This window comes from Vombatus ursinus, unplaced genomic scaffold, assembly GCF_900497805.2.
Source record: "Vombatus ursinus unplaced genomic scaffold, bare-nosed wombat genome assembly UNPS02014787.1, whole genome shotgun sequence".
NCBI classification, from domain to species: domain Eukaryota; kingdom Metazoa; phylum Chordata; class Mammalia; order Diprotodontia; family Vombatidae; genus Vombatus; species Vombatus ursinus.
This window is the reverse complement of record NW_020954565.1, coordinates 3,900,013-3,915,441: the sequence shown is the minus strand read 5'-3', so window position 1 is coordinate 3,915,441 and position 15,429 is coordinate 3,900,013. Positions and strand designations below refer to the sequence as shown.

Sequence of the window (15,429 nt, the reverse complement as noted above, 5' to 3'; positions counted from 1 at the left end):
ACAAATTTATTTCTGTTCTTTCTTCCATTGATCTTCACTGAAACACCTTTCACGATATTTCTCAGTTCTGGTTCCTGGATTTCCTCACATGAATATGCCTGCTTAGTAAATAGTGCTATCTCACCCCCTTTTACGTATCCTGTTGGTTTTTTCCCCTACATAAAATATGTCCATCCAGAACTCATATTCCAAACATGGGTTTCACCTTCCATGTCTCATTGATACCTTTGAGGTCAAATTTGTCTCTTTGTATGTTTATGATATCATAAAAAGACAACATTCATTCACCTCTACAACCTAGGAAAATGATGAAAAAGTCAGACTTAGTTTATTAAAAATGATAATCATCATGACCTGTTTTTTCAGTTATGATTACAAAACACTTAATTTATCTCCCACAGTAGTGTTGTGAGGGAGATAGAGGTAATAGTATGCAGATGAAGAAGTTCAGGGTGAGAGATATTGAAGTGATTTATCCATCCATGCTCACCCTACTGATAAGTGGTAGAGCCAGGATTTGAATCTAGGTTTTCTGACTCCAATTTCAGTACTCTTTCCACTGTCCCATTCTACGGGGTCAACTGGAAGTGGTTAATAAGTAATATTTGTTGTAGAAACTGGTTTATCCTGAAAGAAACCTTAACCGGAACATTTTTAAGGTTATACTTTTCACTTCTAGTGACAAATAGAAACAGCAGAAGGATTGGGAAACTGGAGAAAATAACATGTTTTTGAAGAAAATAGTAATAAGGAAATAATGGTCATGGAAGTATGACCCAGGAACAAAACATCCAGGTTTATAGGGGAAACATAATACTCCTTAGACCTAAGAAAATGAACATGTAAAACCCATAAAAAAAGACTTGGTTGTTTTTAGCTTCGACCTCAACAGTTTATCTATAGAATTCATCTATCAAGGTCAAAGAGGAGTAAATCATATTTATTGTGTAGAAATCCAGACATGTCTCAGGTAAACTATATTAGAGAAGTATAATGAATCAGGGACATTTAGTTTCATGGGAAAAATATTTTGTTTCCCCCACAGTAAGTGAAGCATGGTGGTGACAGCAGCTTAATGCTTGGAAGTTAGTGTCACTGAGGCTTAGAAACTAATTAGGATCATCACTGACCATCCAATTTATATCTAGGGGTGATTGGCAGATAGAAATTTAACAACGGGGTTTAAAAACATCATCTTGGACTTCAGTTACGATTTATTAATGACTATTGTCATATAATTCTGGTGCTTTAAATAAATCTCCTTACTTTATAAGTCACAACTTTTATGTACAGCTTAGGAAAAAAAAGGAGTATAACCTTACACATAAAAAGATGTGGGTAAGCTTTAGTAAAAGACAAGTTGTAGTTGGATTTTCTAGGAGAAAAATAACTACAGCAATATGCTATTAGTTTTCATAGCTTCATGTGAAATGTTTTGTCTTTTACCAGGTTCAGTTTAACTTGCAGTTTGCAAAAACAAATACTTCAGGAGACGTTCCTTCAGGAGGATCTATTAATATACCTCGCTCAACTGATAAAGAGAAGTAAATACTTTTTTATTATATGTAATTAAAATATTGCATATTGGCAGTTATATTGTAAAGTCAGTGTTTTAGATTTACTACAGCAAGAGTTTGTGAACATAAACATAAATCTATTTGTCTCTTGAATGTTAATTATTGGTTACAGATTAACTGGAAATAGTTCCCAGCATTTTTGGTTTAATGATATGTTTGAGAGATTTCTGAAACGTAAGAACATCTTGTTTTTTCTGGCATTGTTGAAGATTAGATCAACAAGCATTTATTAAGCACTTACTTTATGCTTGGCACTTGCTAAGTGCTGGGAATACAAATAGAAGCAAAAGAAACATTCCTGGGGCAGCTAGGTGGCGCAGGGGATAGAGTACGGCCCTGGATTCAGGAGGACCTGAGTTCAAATCCGGCCTCAGACACATAACACTCACTAGCTGTGTGACCCTGGGTATGTCACTTAACCCCATTGCCTAACCAAAAAAAAAAAAGAAGAAGAAGAAAGAAAGAAAGAAACAGTCCTTAGGGAGCTTGAAAAATGTGCGATTGCCTGTGTGTGTCTGTGTCTGTGTGTCTGTCTGTAAGGGGAAGGAGTGGAGAAAGAAATCCAGAGTGTCAAGATCAAGCCCTGAGAAGAAGAATAGAGGAGTAAGCATGGCTGGTCTGGGCCCTTTTCTAAAATGGATGTTCCAGGAACTGACCAATCAGAGGAAGGGGCTACAGGGCCATTGTTTTCCATCCTGCTACTTTCCTGGACTTAATGTTCTTTAGAAACTCATCATGCTAAAAATACAATCAGTTCTGAGGCTAATTTCCTCAGATTTCCCATGAGGACTTCATCATATGTTCCTCCCACCCCACCCTTTTCAGCTTCTTTTTTTTTGTTGTTTTCCCCAGTTAGTATGTGAGCTCCTTGAGGGCAGGGACCATTTTGCTTCTTTTTGTATCCTCAGTGCTTAGCTCTTAGCACGCTGCTCTGCACACAGTAGGCACCTAATAGATGTTTGTTGACTGACTCTGAGGGCAGAGGAATCTTCATTGGGAGAAGCCAGCAGGAGTGGAAGAATATTGTGAGAAGGCTGATACTGCCTAGTGGCAGAGACATCTTTCAGAGTAAGAATAGGTTGCAGGGGCATGCTGCTGAAAGAAGTTTAAAGAGTCAAAAAAAAGGTGGAGAGGAATGGAGATAATTTTAATGGCTCTTTTGTCCTGTGCATGTGGGAACACCCTTCATTGGTACAGATTCTTCACAAGGATCCAAGATGACAGTCTTTTCTCTAATTATTTTTTTATTTCTTGAGCACCATTACAATGCCCAGACTATACCATTTTTTTTTATCTTTTCTTGCTATATGAGAGGTTAAGGTTGAGGAAATAAATCACAAATATGGCATTAAGAGATATTTAGTGATAGGTGATTTTCTGTCAAGAGCTAAGCAGCTAATCATTTTTTGACTTGACTTAATGATTTCATCCATCAAAGATGGAGTCACTAACAAGGGGAACTTTTATTGTGACCCTAATGCTCTTCAAGAAGGAAGAACGTGATAGAAGGGAGGAATATGTCTTTTCCCAGACTTTAATTTCTTGTTGGGCTGAATACGACAAACAAGAAGCTATTAAACAGAAAAAGAGAATTGTATGTGAAGCTTGAATCTCTATACAGATAGCTTGTTTTTTAAAAATATATAATAGATTTAACATATTTGTTCCAAAGCTTTCCTTTGTTTTTTCTTTCTCTGAACCTTCTTTTCTATTCTGTGCAGGTTAAAAAATGTTCCATTGACATTTTCTTTCTCTTCTCTTTTTCTGGCATTGCTGTCACTAACCTTACTACCTTACTTCCCCCTCCTCCCTCATAAAAAAAGAAAATCCCTCTTTTATAGCTTAAATATGGTCAAGTAAAAATACAGCCATATACCTTGAATTGTTCAGCCCAGTTGATGGGCACCAGCTCTTTGATATAACAAAAACTCCCACCTATGGGGTGGGTAGGCTAGGCTAGTCTAGCTGAAGTAGTAAGGCATCCTGAAGGAAAGAGCCTATTTTTCTTGCCATCACCTCCTGCTGACCAGTGATTAGGTAAGCCTAAGACCTCTAGAAGTAGTAACATCCCAGACCTTACTTCTAGTCCAGTCCTCATAGCCACCATTTTAGCCACCCTTATGGAGATGAGACCTGGTGTCTGCTTCTGTGGGTGGTAGAACTTCTGCCTCCTCAGAAGCCACGGCTACTGAAGATCTGGAAAATAAAGTTCTCACTATGAAAATCCTTGGTAGATTAAATGAGTCATTATCAGAAATGGATGGTTTTTTATCAGTAGAAATGACACAAGAAAATTAATTAGCATCTACTTTGACCACTATATCCTGTCCTTTCCATCTTGTGGCTGACACCTGTAGGTGTTGTTTCTCCCATTAGAACAAGCTTCTTGAGAGCAGGGACTGTTTTGCTTTAGCAGTGTTTTGTGCAGGTGGTAAGCGTTTTAATGCTTACTCATTTAACACAAGTACTTTTCACAAATATTTTCTATGTATGGGTCCTTTCCCTTATTTTTTTTTTTTTTAATTTCTTTGGAGATGTCATGTAGTGGTAATGCTGAATAGGAGGGGAAAATTTGAGAGCTTGGAGAGGATTAGTAGGATCCCCTTTCCATGTTACAGGATTGCACAATTCTCTAGACTTCTCTGTAGCGTTTGACATTTTCTTTTCCTGGATACCCTCTCCTCCGGATTTTTGTGATGGTTTTTCTTGGCTCCATACTTTTCTGGTAACTCTTTACTCTTTGCTGGCATAATTATCCATGTCTTGCCCCAGTTATGGGTTGTTTCTCAACAGAGTTCTGTACTGGCTATTTTATTCTCTAGCTGTATACCCTATATCTTGATGTGTTTATCCCCTCTCCTGGGCCGAATATTAGACTGGAGATGAACATGATAATTGTGTTTAAATACTTGAGGGACTGATATGTGGAAGGATTGGATTTGTTCTGCTTTGCCCCTCAGCAATGGGAGGAATTTGCAAAGTGGCACATTTCAGCTTGCTCTAAGGAAAAATTTCCTAACAGCTCTCTGTAGTTGAAATGGATTGCCTAAGGAAGCAGTGGGTTCTCCTTTGCTGTAGGCTTTCCAGCCAAAGCTGTACAGCCAGTCATACTGTTGTACAGGAGATTCTTAATGTGCTGGCTGGATGGATAAGGCCCCGAGGGCTCTTCTGCCATGGAATCGGTGAGTATGGCCAGTGTTAAGCAAGCTTTTTTTCCAGCTCTGTCACTTTTTGCTCAGTATAGCACTAGCCTTTACAATTTCATTACTGCCTATGCCTACCAGTTGGTCTAATCAAGTGTTTGCTCACTGAGCACTGGTCAACTTCTTGTAGGTTCCTTATATTGGTTCATCTTTTGTATGAAGTGGTATTAATCCTTGTTGATGTCTTTTTTCATTATTCACTTCCTGTTTTCCACCCTATCACATAAAAACCATTTCTTTCCTCATATGAAACTGTACTTTAACAGAATTCAACCTTTAGTTGCTGAGCTTCATTGGATTTTACTAAGGAATGATCTGCTTAAGAAAAGAAAAATTAAGTACTTTTTCCTCCCCTTTGATTAGTGGTGAAAATTTGGGCCTGGAATCGAAATATTTGAAGAAAAGGGAAGATAGTATTCCATTACGAGGGCTTAGTCAAAACCTCTTTAGTAATCCAGGTAAGAATCTTCTCAATCATTTCTAAATTGGAGTTTCTTTATAGTGTGATTTAAATGTATGTATGTATGTATGTATGTATGTATGAAATCAAAGAACTAATACTTGTTTCCCCCTACTTATAGAACATCAGAAGGATGGCTCTTTAACAACACTACAAGCTTCAGCAAAACCTGCAGTGCTCCCTCCTTCTGTAGCTTCGGCATATTTTCCTGGACAGTGACCAAACCTGCAGTTTTGCTTTGTGAAGTATTGAGAGAATGGTAATGATTCTGGTTGAAGATGAGCTCTTAACATAGCAACATAAGTGCAACCACCATGAATAAGATAACTTTGCCTTTGACCTTATTAAGTGATTACTGATGATTTAGTGTTTTAATCCCACAAAAAGATGTTATCTTGGCTATATGTGGAAAATATTATGGGAGCAAGAACTAAATTTGGACTTTGACCTTGGGCTATATTTCCCAGGTAATGGAATATTTAGTGCCTTTTCTTTTTAAGGAGCCTTGGTACCATTTTTGAGGGTAGTAACTGTATGTATTTCATTGAAATAAATGTAGAAGGCCATAACCCTTTTAAGTGAGAGCAATTTTAATATAAAACCAAAGAGTGCTGGTAACGTTTCCCATATGGAGTACCTTATCTAGCAATTGAATAGGAATTCTTTGAAGTATTGATAGCTTACTGGTTTTCTAATGGAAAATTTTTAAAGAGATTTATATATGATTTCATAAAGATTGTTACATTGGAACATTGTTCTAAGATTTAATAGATTTAATTTCATTTTTAAGAAATCAGTGTAATTCTTCTGGGTTTAGCCAGCTGTGCAAAATAGTTCTTGTAGTCGATTTATTAACATGTGCCTTCCTTGAAACCTAGTGATAGGATACCTTTTTTTTTTAACCTTCTGCTCATTTTAGACAATGTTGCAAAGCTAACAGCCAGATTAGGTTGAAATGTCATCTAAACTGATTAATTTCAAAACACTTTTGGCCTCCTATATTCATCAAGTTTTTCTTCAATTTAAAATTTTTGCAGAAACATTTTATCAAGTGGCCCTTTGTCTAAATATTTAATAGCTATGCAAAACTTATAAGTCTCATTAGAAAATGAGTTTTTTCCCCTCAGCTTTTAATACAAATGTTCAATAAGCCAAGAAAAGTTAAGAGTAGGAACTTACATGCTGTACTAGACTGTGAGCACTATTAATTGCCACAAAGTATCTAGGCACATTTTCAATGGTAACTATTTTCTTGGGACTGTCATTTATATTTATAGTATCCCCTTCCCTTCTCATTTTCACCAGTATTCTTCTCTATGCAGTTAATTCCTCAGATAATTTGTACATGACTGATAAATTCTAATTCTTAAGCATGAAGGCTTTATTATGCATAAGCATTTTAAAATGTACAAATTAGCATGTTTGAGAGACAGAAATGCATTTTTTCTTAAATGCTAGCATCAGTAGGTGACATACTTTAAAAGATTAGTTAAAATCTTTGGTGATTTTGCTATAAAGCCCTTTCCAGGATTTTGAGTCTTACGTAATTTAAGATCTAGGGGAAAATTAGCTTGCCGTGTAGACAGTCATCCCTTCGGAGAAAATTGTAGCTTATTAATTATGCTTTTAAAAAAAACTAAGATGGTATAATCATGCCTACGAGTCTTCTATTTTGTTGAGCTGTCAGGCTTATTAAGTTACAATCCTATAATCTTTAAGATACCATAATAATAACCTAACTAGATTACAGTGACTTGAATGAAATGTGGATTATAAAGCAGCTTTTTGAAAGCAACCTTAGAATGTTCTTTGTTGTAAATATTGTATAGTACATATTTATAAATTGAATGTGGACGTTGGTTAGTAAAATTGGTAATTGGGGTACATTTAGGCAGCCTTTTGTTATTGTAAAGGAATTCAACCCTTTCCTTCCTCTTAACCCTTAAATATGAAAGCAGCCTAGTAAGATTTACCAAAGTATTTTTTAAATGCTCATATTTTTTTCTTATATGTGACAACAGAAACCATACCAACTACTTGCTGGAAATTTGCGATGAGTTATTTACTGTGTTCTTACCTCTTAAACTCTTCAGTTGTTTTGCAGTGTAAAAGTTGTACATTTGTTTATAAAAATCAATGTTATACATTTAATGTATGTAATTGAAATATTAAAATGGTTTTTGGTCAGTAATATATGTCCCAAGTTTATTGAGAATGGCCAAGCCAAGCTTTTAAAGGGAAATGAGGTTGTATTCGTACTGTAAAGTTTTATATACACATATATGTGTGTGATATATTCTAACTATATGTATACCCTAACAGTGGTTAGTTTGCATATGTATAGTTAGTTATGTGTGTATAGTTAGTGTAAAAATATATATATATAAAACACATATATTTTATGAAGAGAAAATGCTGAAAACCTTATACTACAAATATATGCATATGATGTGTGTGTATATATATATGTGTATGTGTGTATATGTGCACAAACTTATATGTTACAACAATTTAACAATAGTATGTTTACACTCTCCCCACCCTTCCCACTGTACTCAATCATGGTCAAAGTTTTAAGAAGCAAACCACAGACAAGAAAAACATGTTAAACTATACAATATTTTATACACAATTTATACAAAGTAACATTTCTTAAATAATATAACTGGACACAAAAATATACACTTTAGAGAAATTCACATCAGTAATTATTATATAAAGCTCTCTTCTAGGGTCCTGAAAATTTAGGACAAGCATTAGCTTTGTAAAGTGTTACTATGACAATCCTGAAAGGCCACTATATCTATACAAAGATATCACACTGACATTTTCAAGACTATCAGTTTATTGTATAATTTATAGTTTCTGTATTCAAGTGTTGAGGTCCTTGTGATTATGCAAACATCAAAACAACAGTGGTATATGAAAACTATTTTTGGAAAGCTGTGCTTGAGCCAGTAGAGTCTTAGAGGCTCTAAACACCCACCCATTTAAATACCAAATGGTCTGATAACTATTTCATATAATGCCCCACCTCCCCCCCAATGCACTTATATATTTCTTTAAAAATTACTGTTCTGTAAGCAAGCTTAAAACATGATTCTGCATTTAGTAAAAAATTAAAAAAAAGTAAAAAATGCAAAATGTTTTACCTTTTCCTTACTTAGTGCGTAAGGCTTTGAATCACTAGACCCAAGATTTTACAGCATTAAAATAATTGGGTCTACAACTATGCTACCTACTAGTGTCTCACTGAGACTCAGCATAAATAGAATTAAAGCTCAACACCTTAAGGAAATGGATGCAGAGGCACATATATGCCATGGAGATTATTCATAGATAACTTTTTCCTTTTTTCCGGAACTAAACTTTAAGGCTTTACAATAAAGTTTAGTGGCAAAAGACTGATGTGAAACAAATTTTTTTAAAGTGACATCTTTGGAGAATTGTTCTATTTTTCATGCAGATAAGTTTCTTAAGACAACCGTATGAAATGAAATTTGGATGAAAATGGAATATGCATCCAGAACTGCAGGTGAAAAACCAAGACCTAGGAGCTGACAAAAGTTTTTCCCAGCATCTATTGTCATACATTTGTGTCCTGCAGCAATGGTTCTTTGGCTTCCCCAGGAGCCTGTGGACTATGAGGATGGCTATGACCACCACAATGTTTTTTCCAACTGCCAGCTCTTACATTTAAGTTGGTATGTTCTGGGATAAACAAGGCAACAAGTAGAGCCAGGAGAACAGAGCAGGCTCCAAAGAGAAATGGGGGGCCAGGAATGATGGAATTCTGGGGAAAGAAAAAAACAATTAGGATTTTGCAAAGAAAGTCATATGTTCATAAATTTCTCTGTCGTAGGAATAAGGGGGTTGCTATTTCTAGTCTGTTTTAAGGACATCGTTTCTTCCTCTTAGCCATTAAGTCTTCACAAATTTGGCTTTGAAATAGTGACATGAAAGAAGTATTTTCTGATAATTATTATAAAATCTTTGCCAGAAAGAAAGAGGGCAAATGTTGAGCTATCATTTACCGATTTTGGACTTAGAAAAAATGTAAGGAGGTAAAGATATTTTTCATCCAGTATTATATCTGAAAGTGAGATTCTTGGTATAACTTTAGGTAGACTTTTCTGTTTCAGAGAAACAGCTAAGAAAGTCTTGAGGGACAAGTTGAGGGGAAAGGATAATGGAGAAGGATCCATATTATTATTTAGAATATTCTAAATGCAGGAAGACATCAAATCTCCAAAGTCCAAAGCAGGCAGAGGAATATAAATATTTGTTAAACTGAGTTTCCCTGTTTCGAATAAGCATAACAGCTCAGAAAAGAAGTGTTTAAATAAAAAGAATATGTAAGTGTAGTCCTACCTTCCTCTTAGGTTTATAATAATTTATACTCTGAACTTACCTGTATAGTAAGTGTTATTTTTCTACCTACAGCCAAATTAACAAATGCTTTTTACTTAAATCATCTGAACACTCAGGTAAATCTAAAGCTCACTTGTCAAGTGGGAAGAAACTTGGGAGACTATTCATGTTGGCTGAAGTCATGACCTGCCTTTCAGTGGATATGATGAAATCGTAAAGATTCACCACAGCACAAATGGCTTTCTACTAGTAAAACTCAGTCTTGCATATAACTAGTTGGTTTTATTTAGAATGTATTAAAATCTATTTGGTAGAAAATCTGCTGTAACTAGCTTGTAAGAATGACTTTCTAAATATTTTATCCTATTTAATCACTAAAGGAAGACTCTTACACATGACTTAATAAAATAATCTCTTCTAATATGTCCTTTAGTGCAGCCTAATGAAATTTTGATATTTATTAGCGTGAACAAGAAGAAGAAAATACCTCCTGGGTGTGGTGCTGAGGGCCTTGATTTTTTGCTAAATCTGTTTCTGTTATTTGTAGTTCATTCAGTTCCACGTGGAATATGTAGAATATAAATCCATAAAGAGCTGGTCCCAACCCATTACATAATCCTCGAATTCCTGTTATCATTCCTTGAACAACACCTAAATGGTAAAGAATACACACCCTTAACACTTTTCTTATTGGCAATACAACCATTTCTATGCTGTAATTATAGTCCTCAGATCAATTAAATGATCATTTCACAACATTTATTTTTAGATAAAATAAATTTATAGATAAAAAGATGAAAGCTAGGCCTTGGCTTCATGGATCTCACAGTGGAAGTAGAGGGAGGAAGTAACACAAACACATTCATGAGTATAAAAGGCAAGTGTGTATCTGAACTGGGAAAAGGGGTCATGTTCTACCATGGGAAATGGCATGTTCAAAGGCATGGCAGGAGTGGTTTGGTTGGAATAGACCTGTATGAAATGGAACAGTGAAAAAAAGGCAAGAAAAAGAGGCTAGATCCTTTTACCCCAAGAAGATTAGTTTGCATTCACATTTTTTGGATCAAGGGAATGAAATGATTAGAGTCATGAATTAGGAAAATACATGGATGTGATAGGCCAGCAAATACATCCTTATAGTCACAAAATGCTATTCTATAGCTTTTAGTTCTACGAAATACAAGTTAAGCATTTGAAAGTATATAATGCTGTAAATGTGAGATGGGATTTAGAGAAAATATAGGACATCCTTTCAGTTTTTTTTATGTGACTGGAAAAATCTGTAATGGAACCATTTTTGTTGGATTTCTTTACCTTAACATGTCACAAAATTAAATGGAGTACTGTGGCTATCCAGGATTTCCCTGTAATTGGTTCCAGCAATTACGTATTCTGTAATTATGTACATTGCACTTTTAAACCGTTCTGACTTTTTCCTAAAGGCTAAACCTCTGATTTCACACCTTCCTGGAAGGCAACAAACTCCTAAGGGGCAAAACTAGAAATGCTTCGTCCTGTCCAAGGCCAAGGCTCTGCTCTTTAGAGAGCCCAGCAGGAGCCCAGTTGAAGACTGCACCTTAACATAAAGTTGGAGGTAGTGGGGAATAAAACTGCCTATCCAGTATTACGCCAGGGAACTGACAAGACTAGTCTATCCAACAGAGAGGCTTTGTCTGCTGAGGAGCAACCCTTCCAGCATAGATGTATCATCTAGAGAAGAATTTCAAGATGACTCAATAAAGAGAAAATGGACACCAAGGCCCTACACTTTCTGGGTCCCCTAGGTCCACCATGAAGTCTGAAGCCATCACTTCACTTGTCCTCTCATCCGGAACTTCCCTTAAGTGCCTGGGGCCTCGTGGAACATCCAACTAACTCTATCAGCCTTCTCACCCTCAAATATCCTTCCTCCAGGATATTCTCCCTTCTCCCACCAATAAGTCCCTCGTGAGGCCTCCATTTTGTGAAGGAACCCAGGTCAGTCAGCCTTCATTCCTTGCATGGCTCTGCTCCTGGACTTGCAGATGTCAAAACCATTCCTCATCAGAGAATAGAGAGCTGGGACTAGAGTCAGTAAGACCTGAGTTTAAATCCAGCCTCAGATATTTCTTAGCTGTGTGACCCTGAACAAGTTGCCAAACCTTGAGTTTTCACAACTGTAAAATAGGGTAATAACAGCACCTACTTCCCAGAGTTGTTCTAAGGCAAATGAGATATTTGTAAAGCAGCAGACACCATATAAATGCTCATTCACTTCCCTTTTAACTGTCTTTTTAATTGTATTTGTATTTCTGGCATAAATGTTTGTTTCCTTCTTTCTAACAGAATTCCACTAGAGGATCTCCTCAGCTGTGAGTAACAATTGAAATTTATCTATATAGCACTTTATAGTTTGCAACATGCTTTGCATATTTTCTCATTTGAATCTCACAACAGCCCTGTGAAGTAAGTATTGCAGATTATTACCATGGTAAAGTAGGGATCCACTTTGTAAATGAGGCTGAGAAAGGTTAGATGACTTCCCTATTGTCACAAAGTAGGTGTCTGGCAAGATCTGTGGGATGTAGTTTGAAGTCTGGGCAACCAAGTTGTTAACACTGTGCTAAATCCTCTCACTTTCTTCTCTCTGTTCTAATATCATAGATTCCAACATCCTTTTCAAACTTTTATTCTCCCCTACCAAACAGTCTCATCTCAATGTATTCTGAACTATTCTTACCAGGTTTGGTTAAACTGGATTAGGCCCAGCCAGCAAAAAGAGCAAAGCATGAAATTCTCTCTCCAAAAGTTATGAGCAGAAACAGTGATGATGTTACAGATCCTCAGTTAGCAGAAACTATACTGTTTCATAAAAACAAAAAAGCTAGACCACATCTTGTATATTGATTTTTGCTTTGTAAATGCAGAATCATATTTTGATAACCAATCTTTGTTTTGTCAATCAGAAATGGAGCTGAGGAATAATCTCTCATCAAGAGGCCTGTATATTAAAAATGCAAAGCTAGGGAAGGCAAACTAAATATCTGGCTTATTTCTTCCCTCATAAGTAGGCCAGCAGTTATCCTTTCTTTATATTGAAAAAGTCTCAAATGATAATGAAGTATACTAAAACATCAGATAAAAAGCTTTCATACTTTTTTAATAACCATGCCACTGGCTCCTGTCATCTTTACCCACCCTGTTGATCAGCATCAGCAGTCCGTGAAACGAGTGCACTGACAGCTGGAAAGGTAATACTGGACATGGCTGCTACTGCCCCAGCAGCCCACATCATCCTGCAATCAAAAAAGCAAAAGGCAAAATTCAGAATAAAATCAGCAAATCTGGCATACTTTTTACCCATTAGTTTACCCATTAATTTAGTTCATCCTGCAACTGGGTCATTTTTAGCAGGGGTGGGGAGGAGACAATTTGGCCTGTTAGAATATACTGACATGTTTTCTGAACACTCTGAAACCAGAAGACCATCAGCTAAACCTGTTCTTCAAGGTGTTTACTCTATTCTGTGCCAGTCTGAACAGACCAGTAGATTTTAGTTAGCTGATTTTAGATAAACCTTTCAATCATTTAGGAGAAGTTTTAGTGAAAAACTACCTGGGATGCCAAGTGAATATTCTTGTCTGACATTAAAGAAACCTTGAAGCTTACAAAATCCACACTCCAGGGCCCTTTTAAAAACAAATTCAGTACCACCACCCCCACCACAAAACCTGCCTTATGTAAAAAAATCTAAGTCAAAAGAGGTGATTATTCAGCTGTATTGAATCATGGAGTCAAGATCCTCTGATACCTGGGCATAATGGCGTTTGTGGGCATCTTGACACCAGCATCATGGTCACCTCACTGCAGGAAACCAGACTGTGGCAAGAAAAGCTGAGGAGGAGGGTCATGGAAGTAAGACCAAAACACCTGGACTTTACTCACTCATTGCTGGTTTGCCACCAGTAAAGAACACTGGGGTTAATCAATTCTTTTTTTCTAAACAGAAAAAAAAATGATCAATAAAACTAACTTTCAGGTCCTTGTTATTAAGGGATTTTGTAAAACAGACTGTTAAGAGTGTTTTTTTAAGCTGACATGTCACACTAAGCTAAGTACTATTTAGGGTCCAGAAGAGTCAGTGACCTTAAAGTGAGCTCGAAGGCTCAGCCAGTCAATTATCTGTGAAATACGAACTTTCTATCCCTCAAACTAGTTCTATAGAAAGCTCAAACAAATAAAGGTAAAAAGATTTGCACCCATTTGGAGACAAAATGACATATTTAGTAAGAAACACCTGAAAAAGTTTCCATTTTAGACAATAAAATCTGAAGTACAAATGCATATACATATACATACCAAGGCTCTGAACCGAAGCCGTACCATGCCAGCTGCAATATTTGAAATCCTAGACCCAGTAAGATTGTGTTCTTGTTTCCAATTGATCTCATAAGTAAACTCAATACTATGGTCTGAGAGAATAAAAAAAAAAATGCAACTGTTTTTAGTTAAGCTGTTGAATAATTTTAGTGATCTCATCATTCTATCTTTGCTTTACATTTCTAGCAATAATTCTCAAGGATATATCCTAAAATCATACTTTGTAATGCAGAGACAGGGGAAGAAAGTTTCCTTTGTTTTTAATCATGGATTCAAAGGAAAGCTGGACAATTTAAGCATTTGACATTTGCTATGCAACACTTTTTTACCTCACAGATTATTATCACCTAAATCAAGTGCCTATTGGCACCTAAGTCAAGCCTCATACCTATATAGTCTATTGAATAAGAAGCTGATCTGGGGAGTCAAGGTTAAAAAAAAAATCTACACTAAAATATGGGCACACTGGGGTGCCCACATAAAATAGATCACAATTCAGTAATTTTTACCATTTTAACCGTTTAAAGAGGTACATATTTTAAAGCTAAATCGCAAATTTATAACTCTATGTTGCAGAACTTTACAAGACCTAAAGCACTTTAACATGTTACAGTAATTCCATGACACATGACAGAGACCAGGCAGGAGATGTTCTCATTTGAAAAATGAAAAAACATAAGATTTCATACACGTTGGCAGGATTTAGAAGTGACTAACGCCTTAGAGCCTCTTTCTTTTACAGAAGAGGAAGCTTGGGCCCAAGTCACAAAGGGAATGTCTTCTAAGTCTTCTACAGCTCCTCCGTTATACCAGGTATTCTTAACAACATTTTAGGAAGGACACTGAAAACCAGAATATATCCAGGTAAGCAACTGAGATAATCCAAGTATTGGAGAGCATGGTATCCTGTGATCTGTCAAAGAACCTGGATACATCTAACTCATAAAGGAGAAAAGCTGGAGGGAGGGGATGGGATTGGGGTTGGGGGGAAGCAGGCAAGTACTTTCAGGACTATCATGTCAAGGTGCAAAAAAGTAGACTGAGTAACAAGGGGAGGAGGAGGCAGAATGGGAGAGGGGAAGAAATGGTGGGTGTGAAGTTAGCTGACGTAGCTCAAAGGCCGATTCTGTCCTTCGAGTGACACTGCGCAAATCACTTAATCTATCTGGAGCTCAGTTTGCTGCTCTGTAAAATAAAGAGGAGCAGATCAGTAGTTCCCAACCTTTGAGCTACAAACCCCTGGAAAGCAATTACTGCAAGATATCTACGAATTCATAAATAGATGTCAGCAGTAGCCAGGTGGTGCAATGGATAAAAGCAAGGAACCTTGGTGTCAGGAAAAACTGTCCTGCTTCAGATGCTACCTGTGTGACCCTAGTCAAGTCACATAACCTTTCTCTGTCTGTTTCCTCTGAAATAAAGATGATAACAGTGCCTTCACATAGTTGTTGTAGATAAT

General features: G+C 36.5%; 2 protein-coding genes across 3 annotated transcripts in view; one reads left to right on the top strand and one right to left on the bottom strand.

Annotated features, from left to right (window-relative positions):
• Positions 1–7,431, top strand: part of SASS6 (SAS-6 centriolar assembly protein) — a 32,174-nt gene extending 24,743 nt beyond the window's left edge. The window contains exons 15-17 of one of the 2 annotated variants that reach the window (XM_027868240.1): positions 1,450–1,544; positions 5,144–5,238; positions 5,362–7,431. In XM_027868240.1, coding sequence (XP_027724041.1) covers positions 1,450–1,544; positions 5,144–5,238; positions 5,362–5,459 — 288 coding nt within the window. In that variant the 3' untranslated portion in view covers positions 5,460–7,431. Of the gene's footprint in view, positions 1–1,449; positions 1,545–5,143; positions 5,239–5,361 lie in introns of those variants that run through there. The other variant, XR_003569611.1, reaches the window with a different exon arrangement.
• A 408-nt stretch (positions 7,432–7,839) lies between these two features.
• MFSD14A (major facilitator superfamily domain containing 14A) overlaps positions 7,840–15,429 on the bottom strand; it is a 33,070-nt gene continuing 25,480 nt past the window's right edge. Inside the window, exons 9-12 of the mRNA XM_027868266.1 lie at positions 13,950–14,062; positions 12,789–12,886; positions 10,099–10,262; positions 7,840–9,033 (exon numbers count right to left, since the gene is read on the bottom strand). Of these exons, the coding sequence (XP_027724067.1) occupies positions 8,827–9,033; positions 10,099–10,262; positions 12,789–12,886; positions 13,950–14,062 (582 nt within the window). The 3' untranslated portion in view covers positions 7,840–8,826. The remainder of the gene's footprint in view (positions 9,034–10,098; positions 10,263–12,788; positions 12,887–13,949; positions 14,063–15,429) is intronic.